Source organism: Mesoplodon densirostris, chromosome 16 (genome assembly GCF_025265405.1).
Source record: "Mesoplodon densirostris isolate mMesDen1 chromosome 16, mMesDen1 primary haplotype, whole genome shotgun sequence".
Taxonomy (NCBI): domain Eukaryota; kingdom Metazoa; phylum Chordata; class Mammalia; order Artiodactyla; family Ziphiidae; genus Mesoplodon; species Mesoplodon densirostris.
Window position 1 is genome coordinate 54,420,075 of NC_082676.1, and position 20,931 is coordinate 54,441,005.

Sequence of the window (20,931 nt, forward strand, 5' to 3'; positions counted from 1 at the left end):
AATAAAGGCAGGCGTCTGTTTGGCAAGTGCTTTGCTTTTCCATTATTTTAATTAACCTGTTTTTCCCCCCACTTCAGTTTTCCAGATTGTTATGCCGCAGAGTTTGGTGAACTAGAAGTAGTGCAGGAAAACCGAGGGGGGGGTGTTCCCTTGGAACACCTCATCACCTGCGTGCCAGGTGTGAACATCGCCACTGCACAGAATGGCATCAAAGTAGTTAAGTGGATTCACAACAAGCCCCCGCCTCCAAACACAGGTAGGTTTCAGGTATTTGGTCCAGGCTGTTGGCTTTTCTCTTAAATAGCAGCACTCTTTGCCCGTCATAAAGCACCGTGGGTGTCTCCTTTGATCTTTTGAAAACTCCAGAGTGCTAAAGGTTTGGCAAAGCTAGACTTTTGGAAAGTACCAGCATAAATTATTTAAAAATTTAATATCCAAATTCCACAGTTACAAGTCTCTCTGGTTATCTAATTTTGTAAAGCTTTTTTGGCTTGCCCTTTAAAACTAGTTTCAGCTATTTGAAGGAAATATCTCTGAGTATTTACTTTGGATATTTATTTTGATCAACATTTATGACTTTGATCAATGTGAAAATAGATTTAACTCTAAATGTAAGGGACTGGGATATTTGAACCGAGATTTGGATGAGTTTCTGAGCTCTGGCACCCCCTGAGTTTCAGGTGTCTAATCCTGCTACCTGTGCACAGCACTGTGAATTGTTGCCTTCATATCGACTCTCCCTTCTCTTTGGCCCCCAACACTTCCTCCTTTTCTCCTCATCCTCTTCTCCTCCCACTTCCCCCTGCCCTGTAGGAAGAAAGGTAAGGATAACAAGGGAGCTCTGTTTGTACCGAAGCTTCTTCCTACCTTTCCCCTGAGGCCTACACCCTCCCCATCCTGTGTTGTTATGCTGCTCCCTCCTTTCTCCTGTGTCATTAGCCCACTATCCCCTTATAAAGCTTTCCATCTGATTATTTACACTTGTATAAATAAAATAATTAAAACTTCTTAATTAGGTGAACATTCAAGATAATTGCAAAAACCTGTTTCTTAGTTTTATCTCATGCTAGTTTTACATCACTGCTTTCCATAGTTTCCTAGACAACATGTGCAGCCCCTCTCTGGGTTAATTAGGCCCTTCTGGGCTACCTGCTTCATGACCATTTATAACTTTGTTTCTGTGGGAAAGTATGTTAGTGACCAAGTTACAAATGGATCTTTGACATACAACCAGTTTATAAGCTGGAAACTACCTGTGTATCTGCACTTCCCTTTTAAGTTCACACTATGGTGAACCATGCTTCGCTTTGGCAACTTGACTTAGAGAAGTAGTGGGGAAGCATTTGCCAGCCTGTAAAGAAGTTGGGCTAGCCTCTTGGTTATAGAGGACCTGGGTTTAGCAGCTGAGAAGTAAAGCAGCTGTTTGGTCTTGTGTGCTTGGTCATTATTGAGTTCCAGCAAGGGAATGCAAGGTTAGTTACTTTTCTTTCATCGGCTGCAGTCATGCTTTATCTCTTGTGCCTGTTCCTTTTTTCTCCCCGCATATTTAGATCCTTGGCTTCTGCGTTCTAAAAGTCCTGTGGGTAACCCCCAGCTGATCCAGTTCAGTAGGGAAGTGATCGATTTACTGAAGAGCCAGCCATCCTGTGTCATACCGATTAGTAACTTCATCCCATCTTACCACCATCATTTTGCAAAGCAATGCCGGGTATCAGACTATGGATATTCCAAGCTGATCGAATTGTTAGAAGCAGTGCCTCATGTGTTGCAGGTAAGGAGTGCTAAGAGTTTATTTGTTTTAACAGTGGAAATGTTCCTCCGTGGCTTTGGCTATCTCCACCAAAGAAACAGGGTAGCTGGTAACTTAATCCCTAAGAAGTCAGCTCAGAGCAAACATCCTGTAAAAACTTCCTTTATACACATGTTTTATACACGATGTGGCCTCTCAGTTTTTCAGAGAGCTGTGAGTTTCCAAAGGAACTCCTAAGTGCACCGAGGAGTACTTCCTTCTCATCTCTATAGACTGCCCTCCTTCCTCCTAGCAGAGTCCTCTCCAGAATTGTTCCCTGTTACCCAGGAGCTGCTGTAACGCGGGCTTACCTTTCTTACAAAGGAGTTCAAGACCAGTTACTGGGCTGGAGCCTGACAGTGCTTCCTAAGGAGTCTTTGCCTATTAACTTAAGGTGTTATAATAGCTTCCCACTTGTAAAAATGGCCTGCAAAACTTGAGCTGTCCTTTAAAGACAAAATTAGTTGCCCAGGCTGATAACATGCTTTTTATTTCTATATTCATGACTATTTAGGAAAGAGTGTGCAAGGAAAAAAGGGTCCCAGGCACGTGAGCAGTTGTTCATTCTGACACCTACATTTTGTTGGTCTGTGTGTTTCAAAATGCAGATATCACACATAAAAGGACTTGTTCTCTGAGAGTGGTAACGAGAGAGAGAGAGAGAGCCAGAGAGAGAGCCATCAAAAAGAAAGTCAGAATCTGCCAGGGTCTCATGAGTATAAATAACCAAAGTGTTTGGTTTGCAGATTCTTGGAATGGGCTCCAAACGCTTGCTGACCCTTACCCACAGGGCCCAGGTGAAGCGCTTTACTCAGGATTTACTAAAACTTCTCAAATCCCAAGCCAGCAAACAAGTTATTGTGAGAGAATTCACGCAGGCTTATCATTGGTGAGTTGATGAGAAGGGAAAAAAATGAAAGCAAATTTTATTTTATTTTATTTTATTTTTTAGTTTCTGCTTTATAACAAAGTGAATCAGCTATACATAAACATATATCCCCATATCTCCTCCCTCTTTTGTCTCCCTCCCACCCTCCCTATCCCACCCCTCTCGTTGGTCACAAAGCACTGAGTTGATCTCCCTGTGCTATGTGGCTGCTTCCCACTAGCTATCTCTTTTACATTTGGTAGTGTATATATGTCCATGCCACTCTCTCACTTTGTCCCAGCTTACCCTTCCCCCTCCCCGTGTCCTCAAGTCCATTCTCTACAGCTGCGTCTTTATTCCTGTCCTGCCCTAGGTTCTTCAGAACCATTTTTTTTTTTAGATTCCATATATATGTGTTAGCGTATGGTATTTGTTTTAAAAATGAAAGCAAATATTTTAAAACACTTGTTCTCCCAAATTTAAAATAATCATCTAACTTCTCCATTTAGCATTCTTTTGGAAAACTTATAAATTATTTTGGCAAATGCTACTTCTCATTCTTCATCCATTTCCATGGTTAAAACCTAGGTGTTTCTCAAAGGACTGGGATGTCACTGAATATGGTGTTTGTGAGTTGATTGATATCGTATCAGAGATTCCAGACACAACCATCTGCTTGTCGCAACAAGATAACGAAATGGTGATTTGTATCCCCAAAAGAGGTATGTGACTTAAATTTGCTGGAAGAAAGTTGTCTGTCTCAGTGGTCATTTTAACATGGAATCATACAAGGGATGCACTTTCCCCCTCCTTCTCTGTGATTCCTGAAGATTCCATGGAAAGTGCTGTGTGAAAACTGCTCTGCCAGGCAGTGGATCCTAGCGTCCTCAGAGTGGGGCAGCCACTTGTCAAGAAGAAAACCAGGCTATGTTTTCAAAATTCACTCTAAGGGGAAAAAAGGGTACAACCAGCACTTTCTGAAATTGCCTCCTTCAGCCTGTCTCTGGCTGTTTATGCTGTAATTATCCACTTGAGTCAGTTACCGTGACTGTTGCTTGTCTCTCCTTTTTAACTCTGAGATAACACACTTGAGAAGGAAAGAAGACTCAAATGGATGTTTCATCTTCCACGTTTTAGTAGTTCCAGTTGAGGTCTGGGGTGGGAACTAGGATAGAAAAATTAAATCTACACACAGTCGTGTTCTCCCGCTCTTATCGGTCAGTGGGTCTTAAACTGTGCTCTTGCAGGACACTGATGTCCATGAAGTCATAGTATTCCAAAGCTAAAATGACTAATGCCAGTCTTTTCGTAATTCTAATTTAAAATATAATAGAAACAGAAATCTAAGTTCAAACTTTTCTCTCCTGTGTTTTTGTTAAACTTTTGGCGCCTGATACTCTTTGCTGCTAGCAATTTTAACTGAAGATCAGATGAATAAACAAAGCATGTTAATATTCCGAAGTGTGGTTTAGTAATATAATTTCTAGATTACTTTTTCAAGTACAGAGACATGTATGTGTGTCATGTTCATATATGTAGAGTGGGTGTGGGGAGGTGGAGGGGCTAGAGAAATGATTTCTAGTTTGTAAGCTGAAATTACATAGGTGTGTATGTGTGCGTGTGTGTGTCATGACTTCCTGGTGCTCTGCCCTTGATTGAATTTGAAAACCATCTGGAAAGAGAAGAGTGTGTTTGTTTTAGTTTGTGTGTGTTTGGAAGGCAGAGATGGTATCTCTTGTAACCAGTGCATAGGACTAACTACACTAATAATGTTAAGCACAAATGGATAGAAGAAGATTGTAGCTTATGGGTTTTTTTTGTTTTGTTTTGTTTTGTTTTTTTTAAAGAACGTACCCAGGATGAAATAGAAAGGACAAAACAGTTCTCCAAGGATGTTGTGGATTTGCTGCGACACCAACCCCATTTCCGGATGCCCTTTAATAAATTTATCCCCTCTTACCATCACCACTTTGGCCGGCAGTGCAAACTCGCATACTATGGGTTTACCAAACTACTCGAACTTTTTGAAGCCATACCTGATATTTTACAAGTAAGTGAAGAAATTCTAATTATATCTTTCAGAACAATATAAGGGGGAATTAAAAAAATTTTCTTTCAGACCTGTTTGCCTGGGAAGTAGGGAGTTATGAAATAGGATGAAATTTTGAAATACTTCAGTCAGAGAAGCTGCGTTGTTGGCTTCTTAGTATTTTTAGGTAAATGTGGTTTTTCCTTCAATAAAGAAATCATTCTTCAGGTTAGTTTTAGGTTATCTGTTGAGAAAAGGATTACATAGCTTGTTTCATAAACTGAATCTTCTCCTATGAGCCCCATATTTTTCAGGTCTCTTCTGTTGGAGGTGGGGATGAGGGCACGAGGTGATGCAAATGCTTGGCTGTTAAGTCATCGCTAAGTTAAACCAGATTTCTATTGTTGATTTTTATTACTATTGCCATCTTTGACCCCTGCAGTGCTTAAAAATTTTTTTTGTGTGTGGTAAAATACCTACCTGCCCATTTTTAAGTGTATAGTTCAGCAGTGTTAAATATGTCCATATTGTTGGTCAGCTAATTTCCAGAACTTCCTAATCTTGCAAAACTGAAACTTGACATCCATTAAAGAACACTGAAGTGCTTCTTAGTTCCTAATTGTATACATTTTCATGCCATTTAATCCCGTGAACAGTCATAACTGGCTCTCCCTTTCCTCCTGTGTGTTTTCCAAGGTATTGGAATGTGGAGAAGAAAAAATCCTCACTTTGACAGAGGTCGAACGGTTCAAAGCTCTAGCTGCCCAGTTTGTTAAACTCCTTCGGTCCCAAAAAGATAACTGCCTTATGATGACAGATCTGCTTACAGAATATGCTAAGACTTTTGGTTACACATTTCGTCTCCAAGACTACGACGTCAGTTCAGTTTCGGCTCTAACACAGAAACTCTGCCATGTTGTAAAGGTAACTTTTTTTTTTTTTTTTTTCACGGAGTAAGACTTGCGGTGGCATAATCCTCATTGGGATGTTTGCGTGTGATTTAGTATTTCTGTATTTACACCTTGCACTGCTTACTGTTGTTTCACAACTTGTTTTGTGTTGTTAATACGTTTTTGGGTAATAGGAGGTGACTTGGGTTTGGCAGTTTAGATTTTTGGTCTTGCTTTTGTGTGTCTTTTAGTGGCCTCGCCAAAATAATGTCTTTGTGAACCGAAGTTGCCAGTTTATCCCAGGGTGTTTATTCTTGGGTGTCTCAATCTCAGTCCTGCTGACCTGAAGTTGGATCCTTGTACACAGATCTTTGTCTCTGAAGTTTTGGGGAGACTGAAATCACAGCTCTCCTTTCCGGATTCTGACTCACTTATGGAGTAGGTTTAGGAGCAGGCTGGGGCTCAGAGTTGCCTTGGTTGCTGGAGAGGCCGGACTGGAGAGGGTGACTGCCTCTTCTTCCCCAGCCTGTGTTGAACTGACCCTCGCAGTCCTGGGCAGCGCAGCTGAACAGTGTGCAGGCTGCGTCCACCACAGGACCAAGAAAACTCACTACAAGGAGGAAGAAGTGGAAGGAAGATGTACGAAGTGGTGGCAGCGCCAGTCACAGGTCTGGAAGGAGTCTGTTTCTGTGCTGGGCAGTTAGAGGAGGAGGACCCTTCGTGGGAGGCAGGGATGCAGAGGCCGGAGAGCAGGAAGAACACTAGGAGTGGGGAACGTCCAAGGCCAAGGACGAGGAGCGGCCGGCAGCACCAGGTGCTACTGAGAGGGCAGGTGAGACAGGACTCAGGGACCGCGGGGCCAAGCTGAGTGCAGGTACGTGGTGCTGCCGGCCGGAGCAGGATCGGCGCCAGTGATACGGGACCACAGCCTCACTGAGTGGGCTGAGAAACGAGGAGGCGGCGGGGGCGAGACATTGGCAGCAGGTAACTAGACAGCTGTTCGGTTTGTTTGCTTGCCAAGAAGAGCAGGAGACGGCGGGTCTGAGCCAGTGAGTGCTCGCTGGCTGTTCTTTCCAGTCGGGGAGACTGGGCATGTTTGAGAGCCGCTGAGAAGGCTCTCCTTGAGAGAGATTGATATACAAAGGCCAGAAAGGGTGGTGGGGTGAGGGTCCTGAGGGAGCCAGAGGCATGGGAATTGGCATTCAGTGGAAGGAGGGACAGCTCTGATGTTAGTATTTTGACAAAAGGGAAGCGGGTAGGGCGGAGGCGGATGTAGGGGAGTTTGATGTGTGTCACCAGGAAAAGAGGGAATTACCTTCCCAGAGCTGTTCCTCTGTCAAGTACAAGGTGAGAGCAACTGCTTAGAGAGAGGGGGAGAGAGACGGGATTCCACACTGAAGAGCTGAGAAGGTCTGAATTGTCAGTGGTGAGCGGGAGAGGGGCCTGATCAGGGAGGCTGTACCGGTGCTGGGAGCGTGGAGCTCCCCAGGGCTGGGTGCACGTAGGTTTCCTGTGGAGACAGTGGAGATGTGGCTGCTTGGGTACAGACTCAGGGAAAGCAAGAGCGTTGGGTGCAAGGTGGGATTTTGCCAGATGGGTTTTTGCAATGAAAAGACATAGGGACAAAGGAGTGTAGATAGAGTTATTGACAGGAATGTTCATGAATTAATGGCCTATCAGTGCCAAGATGGATAAAAGAGGAAAGTGAAGGAAAGAGAGGGCTTGTGAATCGGGAGGAAGTAGGAGTCCATGCTGGCAAAGTTGAAGAAACATAAGAATTGAGCATTCAGATCGCCTTCTTGTCTCCAACCCTGGCATCTGCTTCAGGCAGGACCTGTGGGAGGTTTGAATGAGTGATTCTGGAAGTGGGCCGTGACAAGGTCCCTAGTGTGGCCTGGGGTGGGGTCTGGAGTGGAACTCAGTAGAAGAGAATGTCATTGGAGATGAGAACTTGAGGAACTGAAGGCCCTGGTGTGGGACAAGCCCCCTGGATGTTCATTTGCTCAGGGTGATGGCAGTTGGAGGGCTTCAGTGGATTGGAAGACTAAGCCACGACCGCCGACTGTGATGAATAAGGGCCGATGACCGGGACGTTCGGGTGTGAGCATTAAGGCGGGAAAAGATGGGAGCGGCTCCAGCTTGCTACCCTGGTTGCACATTGCGGTCTCCGGGGGGCTTCTGGGAAATACTGAGGCCTCTGTGATTCTTATAGAATGAGGCCAGGTGTGCTCTTAGCCTCAGAGCACAGATAAGCTCGCGAGGTGATTCTAATGTGTAGCCTGGGTCGAGAATCAAGAGATGTATCTAAGTAGCATCAAGCAGGTTTTAATTTTTTTTTCTTAATAATGGTCTGGGCGTCTAAGAAGATGACTCGGACTCCCCTGGGCTTGTATCTGTTGATTGATTAAAGCCCAGGTCTGCTGAGGAAATCCGTAGTCTGAATCTTCACAGATCCATAACCACGATGAGTGGAGTCAGGGTTGACCCACCAGCCTCCCGCCCTGGCTCTGGGTGGGCGTCAGCTCCAAAGACAAACTGGTACTGGTCTGGCTCCTCAAGTGCCACCCACCCTCTGCCTCTGAGGGTCCAAAGCCCCTGAGCTTGACCCGTGATCCTGGCTGGAAATCAGATAAAGGGGAAAACAGCCGTGATAGCAGTGGTTCGCCTGCCCAGGCCTGAGCAGCGTGTGTACTGAAGCTCTGCCCGTTTTCACTGCCATGATGGCTCACTTCACAGACGCGGCCCCCCTCCCCCCAGCACCATGCCCGAGGCCTGCAGGTCTCAGCCACCAAATGTTTGTTTCTTCACATGCTGTTTGGTCCCCAAATGATAACCTGTGTCTCTTTCACAAGGTTTCCCTCCCAATGCACTTAATCAGTTAAACCCTTTATCTCCTTGAGAATCTGGAAAAATCGAGAAGTAGACATATAGTCAGACACGAAAATACCAGCTTTTTTTCAAGTGCTTATGGGCTATAAGAATGCGGCTTGCCCTTGGACAGAGAAGGCCTTGTGTCATGTCCCGTGTCTAGCCCCTGGGACACACACGTCGGGCAAGTCGACTGCAGAGCAGCTCTTTGGAGGGTCGCCTGCAATCTAACCACCTCCTGCTTCCGGAGAACACCAACCCTTAACTCACAAGCTTGGGCCAATGGATGTCAGCTGGCCGGTCTTATCTCCTTCTCTTGGGGGAGCGGTGGTGTTGATGGAAGTTTCTGGTTATGGACCAGCAGGGAGGGAGAGAGAGGATGATTTCTGCTGCAGTTGGTCTGAAGTGTTGGTCTGGGGTCCCAAAGAAGCTACAGCAAACCCACTCACTTTACTTCAGTTTAAGAGAAAAACTTAGAGGGGCTTCCCTGGTGGCGCAGTTGTTGAGAGTCCACCTGCCGATGCAGGGGACACGGGTTTGTGCCCCGGTCAGGGAAGATCCCACATGCCGCGGAGCGGCTGGGCCCGTGAGCCATGGCCGCTGAGCCTGCGCGTCCAGAGCCTGTGCTCCGCAACGGGAGAGGCCACAGCAGTGAGAGGCCCGCATACAGCAAAAAATAAAAATAAAAAATAAGAGAAAAACTTAGAGATTTTCCTCTTTTGGTCTCGTTTGCCAAAGTGAAACTAGATGAACCAGGTGTGACCCAGGCTGTCTCTCTTGAGTTCTGAAAAGTTTGCATTCTTGTCCTTTCCAGGTTGCTGATATGGAATCTGGCAAACAGATTCAGCTGATCAACCGCAAGTCTCTGCGTGCTCTCACTGCCCAACTGCTGGTATTGCTGATGTCTTGGGAGGGAACTGCCCATCTTTCTGTTGATGAGCTCAAGAGACACTATGAAACCACCCACAGTACTCCTCTCAACCCCTGTGAATATGGGTTCATGACTTTGACCGAACTTCTGAAGAGTCTGCCTTACTTAGTTGAGGTATGAATGGTAATGGTTCTGGAACCACCGTAATGAAAACTCTTGTATTGGGTATTTATAGATCACCAAATGGTCTAGATTAGACTGATTGGTCATTTTATAGACGAACAGACAGAGGCGTTGGCAGGTGCAGGCACCCTGCCCAAACAAATGACAAGCCAGGATGAAAGCCCTGGCCTCCAGACTCTTAGGCTGAGGTGCCTGTTTCCTGTAACAGGCTGGATTCTGCTGCTGTTACCTCTTTCTGAAGGAGGTCGCTTGTGTGGTGGCCTGTCAGTCAGATGCAGGGCAGAAGGGAAGGTTGACTGGCTGGTCACCAGGTGGCTTTTCAAGAATCACAGTTCGGGGGACTTCCCTGGTAGTGCAGTGGTTAAGAATCTGCCTGCCAATGCAGGGGACATGGGTTTGATCCCTGGTCTGGGAAGATCCCACTTGCCCCGGAGCAAATAAGCCCATGCGCCACAACTACCAAGCCTGTTCCCTAGAGCCTGCGAGCCACAACTACTGAAGCCCACGCGCCTAGAGCCCATGCTCCGCAACAAAAGAAGCCACCACAGTGAGAAGCCTGCGCACCACAACGAAGAGTAGCCCTGGCTCGCCGCAACTAGAAAAAGCCCGTGCTCAGCAGTGAAGACCCAACGCCGCCGCCATAAATAAATAAATAGATAAATAGATAAATAAATACATCTTAAAAAAAAAAAAAAAGAATTGCAGTTTGGGAATTCCCTGGCGGTCCAGTGGTTAGGACTCCTGCTTCCACTGCAGGGGGCCCGGGTTCGATCCCTGGTCGGGGAACTAGGATCCCACAAGCCGCACGGTGCAGTTTAAAAAAAGAAAGGATGATGCTTCGAGATTAGAAGAATAGTAAGAGAATACTGTGCAATTGTGGGACAACAAATATAAGAACCTAGAGGAAATAGATAAGATCCTGAGGAAAAAAGTCAGATTGACTCAAATTTTTAAGAAGTTAAAAATTAGACCAATTAACACAAAAAAGACTGAAGATCATTGAAATTTTACCACTGACAAAAGGCACAAGGACCAGATGGGTTAAGAACTGGGTTTTAACTCACCTAAAAAGTAACTCCAACTTTTTAAAAACCACTTCTAGGTCACTTGGGAAAAAAAAAAAAAGATGGGAAGCACACCACTTCTTTTATGAAGCCAAAGTAACTTTAATACCAGTCCCCCAAAAGAAAATGATTCTAAATAGAATATTAACTAAATAAATCCCGCAATGTAAGAAAACAATGATTATACCATTGTTATCATACAACCACGTGACCAATAATTAAATAATTTTAAAACTCTGTCCTTGGCCAAACAATCAATCTCCCCTGAGCCACTTTCTAGACTATACTTTGTCTTTGGGCCCTGCCCTTATCCTTGATGGGCCCACATGGCCCAGTTTTAGAGAGAATCTCCTACCCTTGGTATCTGATCACCCTGGCCTACCTTCTGCAAGAATCCTGTTAGGTCAGTTTAACAAGAATTCCCCCTACCCTGGATGTCCCTCTCCCCAGCCCGCCTTGGCTATAAACCCTCACTTTTCCTTGTATCTGAAAAGGACACCTATACTTAGGTGTCCTTAGGTGTTCCCTGTTGCAATAGTCCTGAAGAAAATACGTTTTTTCCACTTTAACTACTATCCAGCTCTGGTTTTCTTTCACAATATCAAATCCAACATTTTCTAAACTCTTAATTATATATTATATGAACACTAGTTCTAGGCAATATTAGTGAATGTTCCTGGACAAAAGGCTTTCCCTGGCCAGCTAAGGCTGGGAAAGATCTCTTCTCTAGGAGATCTCAGTGAGGGCATGTTAGACTGAAAGGCTTATGGTAAACAGATTTGCTTACTTGAGGACAAAAGGTTTCTGTGGGTTTTTTTCCCTTTTTGCTTTTGTTGTTGTTGTTGTTTTAAGAATAGTGATGATGTTGTCCTGCACCACGGTGTTCCTTGGGGAGATGAGGTTCAGTGGCTTTGGTCCCCACTGTCTGGTGCCCCTTTGTCCATCTAGGGCTTTGCCCTCTCTCTTCACTGCCTCCTTTCGTTTGAGATTTCAGTTTACCAGTTTCCTTCCTTTCTGACACACTATTTCGTCAGACCTCTGCTGTCTTACACCTACAAATAGAACCAGAGTTGGCTCAAGGCTGTAGCCCTCTCTTGGAGGAGATCCTTGAATCAATCTCTCCTCCTCCCTGGCTTTTTGCAAGCTTTCAAGTTGACTTGGCATCTTTTCACTCTCAGAGAGACCCTCACTTCTAGGATGCAGGACCAGTCACTCTGGAAGTTTCTAATGCTGCTGTTTTCTCCTGGACCAGGTTTTTACTAATGATAAGACAGAGGAGTGTGTGAAGCTCACAAGTCTGTATTTGTTTGCCAAGAACGTGCGGTCTTTGCTTCATACTTATCACTACCAGCAGCTTTTCCTTCATGAATTTTCCATGGCCTATACCAAGTATGTCGGAGAAACACTGCAACCCAAGACGTATGGCTACAGTAGTGTTGAGGAGCTCTTGGGAGCGATCCCACAGGTGGGTGTTTTCTCAGTGTCTTGGAGGGTGTCCTCCTGGAGAGCCACAGGTTCATTCTCGGACAGAATAATGAAACTGCAGGCATTTTGAACTGATCCTTTCAAAACATACATACCGTTGGAGAAAAATGAATGATTTTAGCATTTCTCCTTCATTCTGCAAACCTTCATTAAATTCCTAGGTGTGAGGTGGGTGAGTCCCAGATCCTGCCCTCAGAAAGGTACGGGGTACTGGAGAGTCAAGACATCTGAGCAGGTGACAGTTGGTGTGGTCAGTGCAGCCGTCGGTGGGCACACTCAGGAGGACCGGCTGCGGGGGACCCCAGAGCAGAGTCCTCACAATGTGTAGAAGTTCATTAACCACGTGACAAAGAGGGGAGAGGGCAGACGGTGTGAGCAGATGCAGAGCAGCGAGAAGTAGTGTGGAGCTCCCAAGCTGGAGCCTCTCAGCGAAATAAGAGCTCAGTTATGGAGGCCAAGACTCTGTGGAGAGAGGGGAGGAGCCTCGGGGTTGCTGTAGGAAGCGCCATGGGGCTGCTGTCCGTGGTCGAGTTGAGAGAACCAGGAGGAGAGGAGGAGGCTGGCACTGCCACTGCGGAGGCCCAGGTGAGCGAGCACTATGCTGGGCTTGAGCCTGAGTGAAGGAAGAAGGAAGGGACACGAGGGTAGGACAGCTTGGGAGCCGAGATGGGGGACTTGGTGACAGATGCACGTGGGGGGCTCTGGGAGCCAAGGGCCACTGCCGCCTCCGTCTTGGCGGAGGTGGGGGCAGCGTTACTAGGTCCGGGCCTTTGTTTTATGGTCGGGATAATGAGCTTAGCTTGAGGAGTGTGGGAGAGCCGTTAATTCTTTTAAGGTGCATTTAGTACCTGGAAAAAATGGTAAGAGCTCCCACATGAGAACTAGCTTCATTTATATACCAGCTCTGGTGTTTAGGAGGTGATGTTTTTAAAGAGCCATAAAGAGTAATTTTTAAGCTGAGTCTCACAACTTCTAAGACTACAGCTTTTTATAAGCGGCATGTTTCTGCCAGCCTCCGTTGCTTTAAAGCAAAGTGTAGAAGATTTTTTCTTGGCGTTAATTTGGTCTTTAAGTCCTAGTATGTTTAAGTATGTTACCAAACACAGTAGGTCACACTCTTCCTGAATTTTAGGGCTTATTTCCCCTCCTTTTCCACTGCTTAACCAGTAGTATGTCTTGTGTGCAGGTGGTCTGGATAAAAGGACATGGTCATAAGAGAATTGTAGTGTTAAAAAATGACATGAAAAGTAAGTAAGCCCCATCCCCTCCCCCTTCAGAAGCCCCAGTTCTCGCCCTGATCCCCCTTTGATGGGTGCTCTTTGTCTTCCAGGTCGTGTGAGTTCACTTGGTCTCCCCTCTGCCAGTCATGAAACCCGGCCCTCAGCTACCGAGCGCATCCTGGAGGTGCCCGAATCTCGCACAGCCTTGGAACTCAAACTCGGAGCAGGTGGTGACGGTAAGAGAGGAAAAACAAAGCAAAGCTGGTGAAATTTTCAGGAAATGGCTTGGGGTGGAGCTGGGGTGGTTTGAGGGGGAAGGACGACGCTGGGTCATTTTCATTCGTTAAAGGTAAGTAGTCATGCATTTTCCAAAGGAGTCTGGTGTTTGGTTAAGAACAGAGAAAAAACTGGCCTGCATTTGATGGTTGACCAGTTAAGGCTCTTGAAGGATGTCGGCGGCCCCCATAATGACAATAAGCCAGCGTAATTCAGATGTTAAAGGAAAAAGATTCTGACACTTATTAGAATACTTCAAGATGACTGCAATGGAGTCAACTCTGCTGCCCTTGGAGAGAGAGATGGAGCTTAGCTCTGAATGCGACAAGGACAAGTGGGGGCTTATAGTCAAGGTGCAGAGCAAGGGGGTTGGTGGCTGGGAAACTACCAAGAGGAGACATCAAGGTAGGGGGATTCCTGCTGACCTAAGAGGATTCTTGTTAAAGGCAGGCCAAGGACTCAGACATCAAAGGTTGGGGGTGGGGTGGGATGAGGAACTTGATCAGGTACCAAAAGGCTGGGGGATTTTTGCTAAACTGACTTCTCAAGATTCTTGTCAAGACTGGACATGGCAAGGACACGAGACACAGAAGACCAAGGTCAAGGTCTGGTGGAGAAGAGGGCTTGGAGGAGCCTGACTCCTGACTAAAGTTGGGTTAGGGAGAGTCTTTGTCACAGGACATCCCTGGGAAAGACTTGATAGTAATGCATTAGTGTTACTCAGAACAACATCGAGTCATGCCGATTTTATGTGGCATCTTCTGTGTACTAGGTAGAAATCAACTCGCTTGAATTTTGAGTCCATTGCTACATATGAGAATTTTATCTTCATAGGAGTCTGCAAGTTGTTAAATAGTTACAAGTGCTACTGTGCTCTGTGTTTATAGGATAATCAGCTATGTAGCATTTTACATTTTTACAAAAGCACCTGAATGTAGCTCATCCTCTCAAGCTGTCAGCACAGCCTTCAGTGGTAGGTACCTCCATCCTACAGATGAAGAACTGAAATTCCGGGAGGTTAAGTAGCTTACCCAAGAGCACTCAGCGAGGAAGTGACAGAACTGGGACCCAAGTCTTCTAATTCGGAGCTTTTGCTCACTTAACTACTTTCTATGGGTTTTTTAATTTCTCAGTGTTTTTAAATTGCCCCCTTTGTGTTCCTAAGAACACAAAATCGGGAGATCCTGTCTGTGGCATCTCACTTACCGAGAGTGACCCAGACCTTTCTGTGAATGGCTTTTTTAAAAACGTTGAGTTCTTGAGTACTTCCTGACCTTAAGGAGAAGGCAGGCCTCAGGCACAGGCCGTGCCGTGCAGTCCTGAGCGGAGCCCCGCTGCCTTCTCCCCCAGGGCCCTGTCCGGTGGAGCAGGAGCTCCTCCGCCTGACCAGCGACTCCCCTGTGGACCTCTTGTGCGCGCCTGTCCCATCGTGCCTGCCGTCCCCTCAGCTGAGACCGGATCCCGTCATCCTCCAGTCTGCTGACCTCATTCAGTTTGAGGAACGCCCTCAGGAGCCTTCTGGTAGGAGGCCCTGTGTCACTGTGGGGTTTTCTCTGTGGCTTTAATTAAACAGTAAACTCTTAATGCCAAGATGTTCACTGTTTGATGGGAGTGGGGAGAGACTCTACTTTTTCAGGCACAAATATACCTGTGAGGATTATTCAGGACCCCCTTTTCCTATCAGGGTTCCTGCTCACAGCCCGAGGTGGCTGAGGGAGCAGCAAGCACGGGAACGATGGTGGTCTTGAGGGGCGCTGCAGCTGCGCTGGGGGTGGGGACCCCACGGGGGAGCGTGCAGGGGCTTTCTGGGCTGTGCTCCCCACCTTTGGGAAGTGCAGCAGCTCCAGCGGCAGCCCCTGCCCGTCACCAGACATACACGTCACCGCCGGTCTGGCCCAGAGTTGAACGACTCCAGAGGGTACTGGGGCTCCGTGGGACTGTGAATAGGGGAGGGAGGGCACCTGTGTCTCGGGCCCCAGCTCGTGCCACAGCTAGAGATGGCACGGGCCCCAGGCTGCTCGCCTAGGAAGGGGCAGGGCCAGGATTGGAGCCCCAGGCCTCTTGTCTTTCTGTCGTGTCCCTGGCCTCCTGAGAGGCCGGCCCACCTGCTCTGTCGAGGTCCTTCCCTTGTCGTCTCCTCTGTTGGGATGGTCCTTCCCCGCTCTGCTGACACTGCCATCCAGGAGATGACCCTGCTGACCACAGGCCTCCGTCTTCTTAGCAGCCTTTGGCACCTTTGGCACCGTCACCCAGTGAAAGAGCTGAGGCTGTTTATCTGGAAGATAGTCAGTGAGATGTATACCTACCTGGCTGCGGAGTTGGACCTGGGCTGTGGCGACGGCGGGGGTGGTTCCCCTAGAAGCATAGACTTGGTGGGAAATTGACGTTAGCTCTTCCGTGGGTGTAGCCTTGGTGTGTTTAGTGTACTGAGTTCAACCATCCCTGTGTGCCGGCGAGAGAAATAACCTGAGCGGTGCTGGCTGTTCCGTCCGTTATTCTCCCCAGCGAGAGTCAGCCTGAGAGCTGAGCTGAGGTTCTGCCTCCCCGCTGTCACCTCAGCCTCTATGTGCCTTTGGTGCGGGAGCCCCTTGCACACGCAGTGGCAGTCCAAGGTATAAGGACACATCACTTCCAAGCAGTGTGGCTCTGTACCTACAGCAGGCTAGTTACTTGTGGCTCAGCCAGAGAAAGACCAGCCTGTGTGCGCTCTGGGAAAAGTGGCTGCTTCACTTCCTGGATTTTTGAGGGTACTTCTGACTCTGTGCAGTTCTCCCCTTATCTCTGCTTGCCCTGCTCCCCCCTCCCCAGCCCCCAGCCCCACCTTGGGTGCACGTAGAGCACGGTCCTCTGTCAGTGGCATAGGCCAGGGCCCCCTGGTACCAAGGCCCCTCCTGGTCTGAAAGTCTTTAGGTCACATGTGGCTTATGGGTCCTTAACTACCTGACAGAGAGAATGAATGGGCAGAGAAAGTGGAAAAAAATGTTTTTAAACCACTGCGCATTGATTTGTAGCCAAAAACGAAGGTCTCTGAAGTTTTGTAATTCAAGGGAGACCTGAGATGAAGTTTATAAATGTTTGACTTATGTGACACATAATATTGGCCACAGAGCTAATAAGTAAATTATGGCATAGGTGTGACATTTGGGGATTATTTTTTTGAGAAATGAGGAAAACTGAAAACAAACACTTTTTGCAGGTCCTAGAACTGAATGTATTTGCTTTCCTGTATTTACAGAAATTATGGTTTTAAACCAAGAAGAGAAAATGGAAGTTCCAATACCAATAAAGAACGAAAACCTGCCCTCTGATTCCAGCTCATCTGGCATCTCAGCAGCTGTCCCAGTGCCTCCCTGCCTTTCCACGGAAACCCCAGAGTCGCTGCTCAGCAAGGACCCTGTGGAAAGCCCAGCCAAAAAGCAACCCAAAAATAGAGTAAAATTGGCAGCCAACTTTTCCTTTGCACCTGTAACCAAGCTTTGAGTCTCGTTTTGAACATAGAATTAGGATGGGAAAGCACTGTCTGATTCTGCACACAAAAGTGGGTTCAAAAAAACCTTTTCTGTTTTAATGAAGACCCCCTAGAAACCAGTTACTTCATCTTTAGACATATTCCATAATGTTTTGTTTCTCTTACACTGACACAGCTTTGAGCTGAAGTTTTTCTTTCATTTTTTCCCCCACTTATTTGGAAAAAAAAAATTCTGTCATTCGTTAAAGAATCCTTAATATATTTTAACAAATTTTTGTTAGTTACTATGAAGCGTAATGGTATTCTGTAAGAAGACAGCAGTGAGAACTCAGCAAGAAGGAAGTGGTTTTACTTCCATCAAGCCATGTCAGTGGTAAAATCTTACATGTAGCATAATATAGTCTCTAAGCCTTTGCTTACTGATGTTTTCAGACAGTATTAATCAAATGCATGAGGTGTCTTTGAAGCAAAGCCTGTTCTGTGATCCTGTGCAATCACAACACTGAAGGAGAATGGTGGGCGAGGCAGGAAGAATGTATTTTCTGGTTGGATGTGAAGGCTCCTGGCTTCCATGTGACTTGTAAGCGTGCCTTGTTTTTTATTTAACTATGTCTGTAGTGGACAAATGTGGCTTCATCACAGATTTTTTAAAATGTTTCCACTTTGGGGTTCCATTTAGGAGCTTTCTAGGAAGTCGAGGATGTTTTAAGCTTCCCTTTTATGTTAAGTTCCAGTTTGATATGGATTAGGTTAAGGAAAAGGAGATGGTCTTGGTGTCATGAATTTAAAGTCAGCATTTGAATTCCAACACACATTATTGTGTGTCGAGAGGCAATGTTGGGAAGAGAGTCTGATTTTCTAAAATATGCATCAAATGCATAAATTACAAATCAGAGCTGAGGGAGGTGCTTTAATAGGAACGGTATCAATGCTCTTTCCACTAGGAAGAGACAGAAATTCTATCTATACATAGGAAGGCCAAGGTTGATCAACTTAACCTTGTATTCATAATTTTAAAGCTGGTTTTGGTAGCTGGGAAGCTTTGTGTATGAGTATTTGTGCGTTTGTATCTGTTAACTCAGTGTCTTTTAATAGTGTCTGCTTTTACTGTGTTACTTCTCGCTGTTGGAAGCATGATTGGGTTTTTTTGTGGTGTCTAATGTTGGCATTTGGGAAAAGCCAGCTTTTGAGGGAGTACTGCCCTGTGGAATGACCTTCGCCTTGAGGTGGCTGAGGCATCCGGTGACGGGCAGCCTCTTACGCCTCCTGGAGAAGCCTGACATTTACAATGGGTTGTATTTGTTGGGCAATAAGGCGGATTCGTTCATAGAGCAGAAAAAACCTGTAGGCATAAGGTCTTCCACTAGTTAGATGGTTTCTTTTGGGGAAATGATTATATTTTGTAACTTCTAGAAAGCCAGAAAATGGGCTCTGACTTCATAGCCAGCATTTTGATAAAATGCCACAAAATAAGGGCTATTGAGAGATTTTTACAAGTAAGATTTTTTGTTCCCCAAATCTTTTAAATGAAGCCAGCGATTCCCAGTTCTCAGCACATGGCCCCAACCAAGATGGAACGGCCCTGGGAAAGCCTTCTAGGCATCATGGCACTCTTGAGTCCTCCCAAAGGCATTTCCTCTACTGACACAGTGTGACAGGAAGTAAAATGCAAAGGTGCACTTTTTTTTAAGAAGCTTTTAAACAGTGTGACAAAGTTGGTGTTGAGAACATCAGTGGCCTTATTCTGAGATTTCATAAGGCTGAGTTTGCACACGTGGACTTTAGTTTTGCTCGAAGGTAAAGAATGTGGACTTTAAAGATGTAAGAGGCACCATTACAAGTCACTAGGAACAGCCTCAAAGAGCAGCTTCTTTGGGCAACAGACAAAGAAGAGACTGGAGTTGTGTGCTGTGGTGTGGGTGTGGTTGAATCGTTCACTGGAGTCACCTGTCAGCCCGGGACGCGTGTGTGATTCCAACAATCGCTGTTTGAAGATGTGAGAATACAGCGAAACTCGTTGTGTTCGTAATGTACTCCACAATGGCCAGTCCAATTGCTATCTATTTTTTTTATCTAGAGGTTTAATTGAATGATATGACAAAATGATGTATGAGAATTAAGACAATGAAATTCTTTATTTCTGGGTGGAAAGATGTACCAGATTAGATTTATCTGTTTAAAAAAAGACAAAAGTTATCACCAAAACCCCCTTTCCCATCTTGCACTGTTTGTTTTGGATTGAGCTTGGGGGAAGAGATGTTTTTCTTAACTGTCTACTTTGTTTGAACACTTTTTCTGTGGTTCAAGTGCTGTTTTGTGTGTTGGGACCAAACAGTTGTCAATAAACTTTAAAAGCAAGCATCAAATTTGAGTTTTCCAAGTGAGTGTTTTGTTTGTTTGAGGTGGGGGGATTGTATACCAGTCCAGTTCTGTCAGCTTCTCATCCCTTCTGAGAATCTCTGAGATGGAAAACAAACTGGTCTGTCGTCTTAGAGCCTCTTTAAATTTGGCCTGTGGCCCTGGCAGGTGACTGGACTATTGGCCCTTCATGGTCAGGACCCTCCAGGGTTTCCAGCCTCGCTCCAGCTCATAATCGTTTGGGGAAGATACAATAATCACAAATACCCTCCAGTTATAAAACTTGGGATAATTCCTAGGAACTCTCTCCCTGGGACAGAAATCCATTTTGCAGGCTACCTTGGTTTTGGTCACTGCCAAGCATGCTTTTTGAATAGCCTATTTGAAAAAGACTTCTTTCACAGATTCCATTGTGAAGCCCTTTTCCTGAGACCACTGTTACTCCCCACCCACTCTCCACCCCCGTCCCAAGATTTTGAAAGGACCCAGAAGAGCCTTGAATGTTTGGGTAAATTGCTTCTTGATGAAGTGCAGTTTTTTAAAAGTTTAACATTAAAAGTCTCTTTAAAACCTCTGGCAATCCTTTCAAAACACCTTTCACGGTAGCCAGTTTTTGCCAGAAAACTTGAGCAGCCACTGTGCCCCTTTAGAGGGGGCAAGGAAATTTGGAAGGTCTAGACTGCGGGTTGAAACAGGGCGTCACATTTATCTTTGTGCAATTCCCATCTGGTCTGGAGATGGCAGCCTAGCAGACGTGGTCAGTGTGAAAGCAGACCTGTCCACACAGAGGAGATGGATGTGACCTTCTAGGACCTGACTTCAGATGTGCTGTTGACCTGTGTGTTCCCTTTACCGTGAGGAGCCTCGTGCTTTGGGACTTAGCTTCTCTGGTTTCTAGCTGCTTCATATGGGCAGAGTCCGAGTCATCAGAAGCATCCCTGTCCCTGCTGCAGCAGGGACCTGCTATAGTCCCCGTTTGCGGGTGGGGACAGGTCACATATTGGCTCTAGGGCTGGGGAGGAGCAGGAATCCTGGCTCTGCCCCATAAACCAGCAGTCAGCAAGGTCTCCGTCACTGCTTTGCTTGACCTCACGCCCTCCTGCATGGCTATACTTCAGGCTCGTAGAGTTGCTGGCCAATCTCCCAGCCGCTCGTGTGATTACAGCATCAGCCTGGTCTAACTAACGCCACTCTTGGGGGAGACATGCAGTGGAGACTGATCTAATTTGCTTGCGTGGCTTAATACTTTCAAGGCTGAGTGTCGAGTCTCTTTCCCAGGAGAGTTCTAGTCTCTCCCTGGGAGGTAGGCAGCCCTGGGGCACAGCTTAGGTTGGAATATGAGGAAACCTGGTCGCCTCTGGGATGCAGTCGGCAAATTATAGAACTGCTGGGAAAGCGAGCCCCTCAACTTTCAGGTGTGTGGGACAAGATCAGAGATTGAGGGCCAGAACTTTCCTCAGCAAGATGAAGAGAAGGATTCACATGTCCTGGGAAGGAAGGATTTGGAAATGGGGAGAATTTAGAGTCCAGAGGAGGAAAGGAGAAGAAGTATCTGTAGTTG

At 46.2% G+C, this 20,931-nt stretch overlaps 1 protein-coding gene across 3 annotated transcripts in view; it reads left to right on the forward strand.

Annotated features, from left to right (window-relative positions):
- The window catches only part of MARF1 (meiosis regulator and mRNA stability factor 1), a 40,911-nt gene extending 21,533 nt beyond the window's left edge, over positions 1-19,378 (forward strand). For all 3 annotated transcript variants that reach the window (XM_060120259.1, XM_060120260.1, XM_060120261.1), the window contains exons 16-27: positions 78-256; positions 1,551-1,771; positions 2,536-2,678; positions 3,246-3,379; positions 4,505-4,707; positions 5,383-5,610; positions 9,259-9,489; positions 11,815-12,027; positions 13,234-13,294; positions 13,378-13,503; positions 14,894-15,064; positions 16,779-19,378. In XM_060120259.1, the coding sequence (XP_059976242.1) occupies positions 78-256; positions 1,551-1,771; positions 2,536-2,678; positions 3,246-3,379; positions 4,505-4,707; positions 5,383-5,610; positions 9,259-9,489; positions 11,815-12,027; positions 13,234-13,294; positions 13,378-13,503; positions 14,894-15,064; positions 16,779-17,023 (2,155 nt within the window). In that variant the 3' untranslated portion in view covers positions 17,024-19,378. The remainder of the gene's footprint in view (positions 1-77; positions 257-1,550; positions 1,772-2,535; positions 2,679-3,245; positions 3,380-4,504; positions 4,708-5,382; positions 5,611-9,258; positions 9,490-11,814; positions 12,028-13,233; positions 13,295-13,377; positions 13,504-14,893; positions 15,065-16,778) is intronic.
- The last annotated feature ends 1,553 nt before the right edge of the window (positions 19,379-20,931 follow it).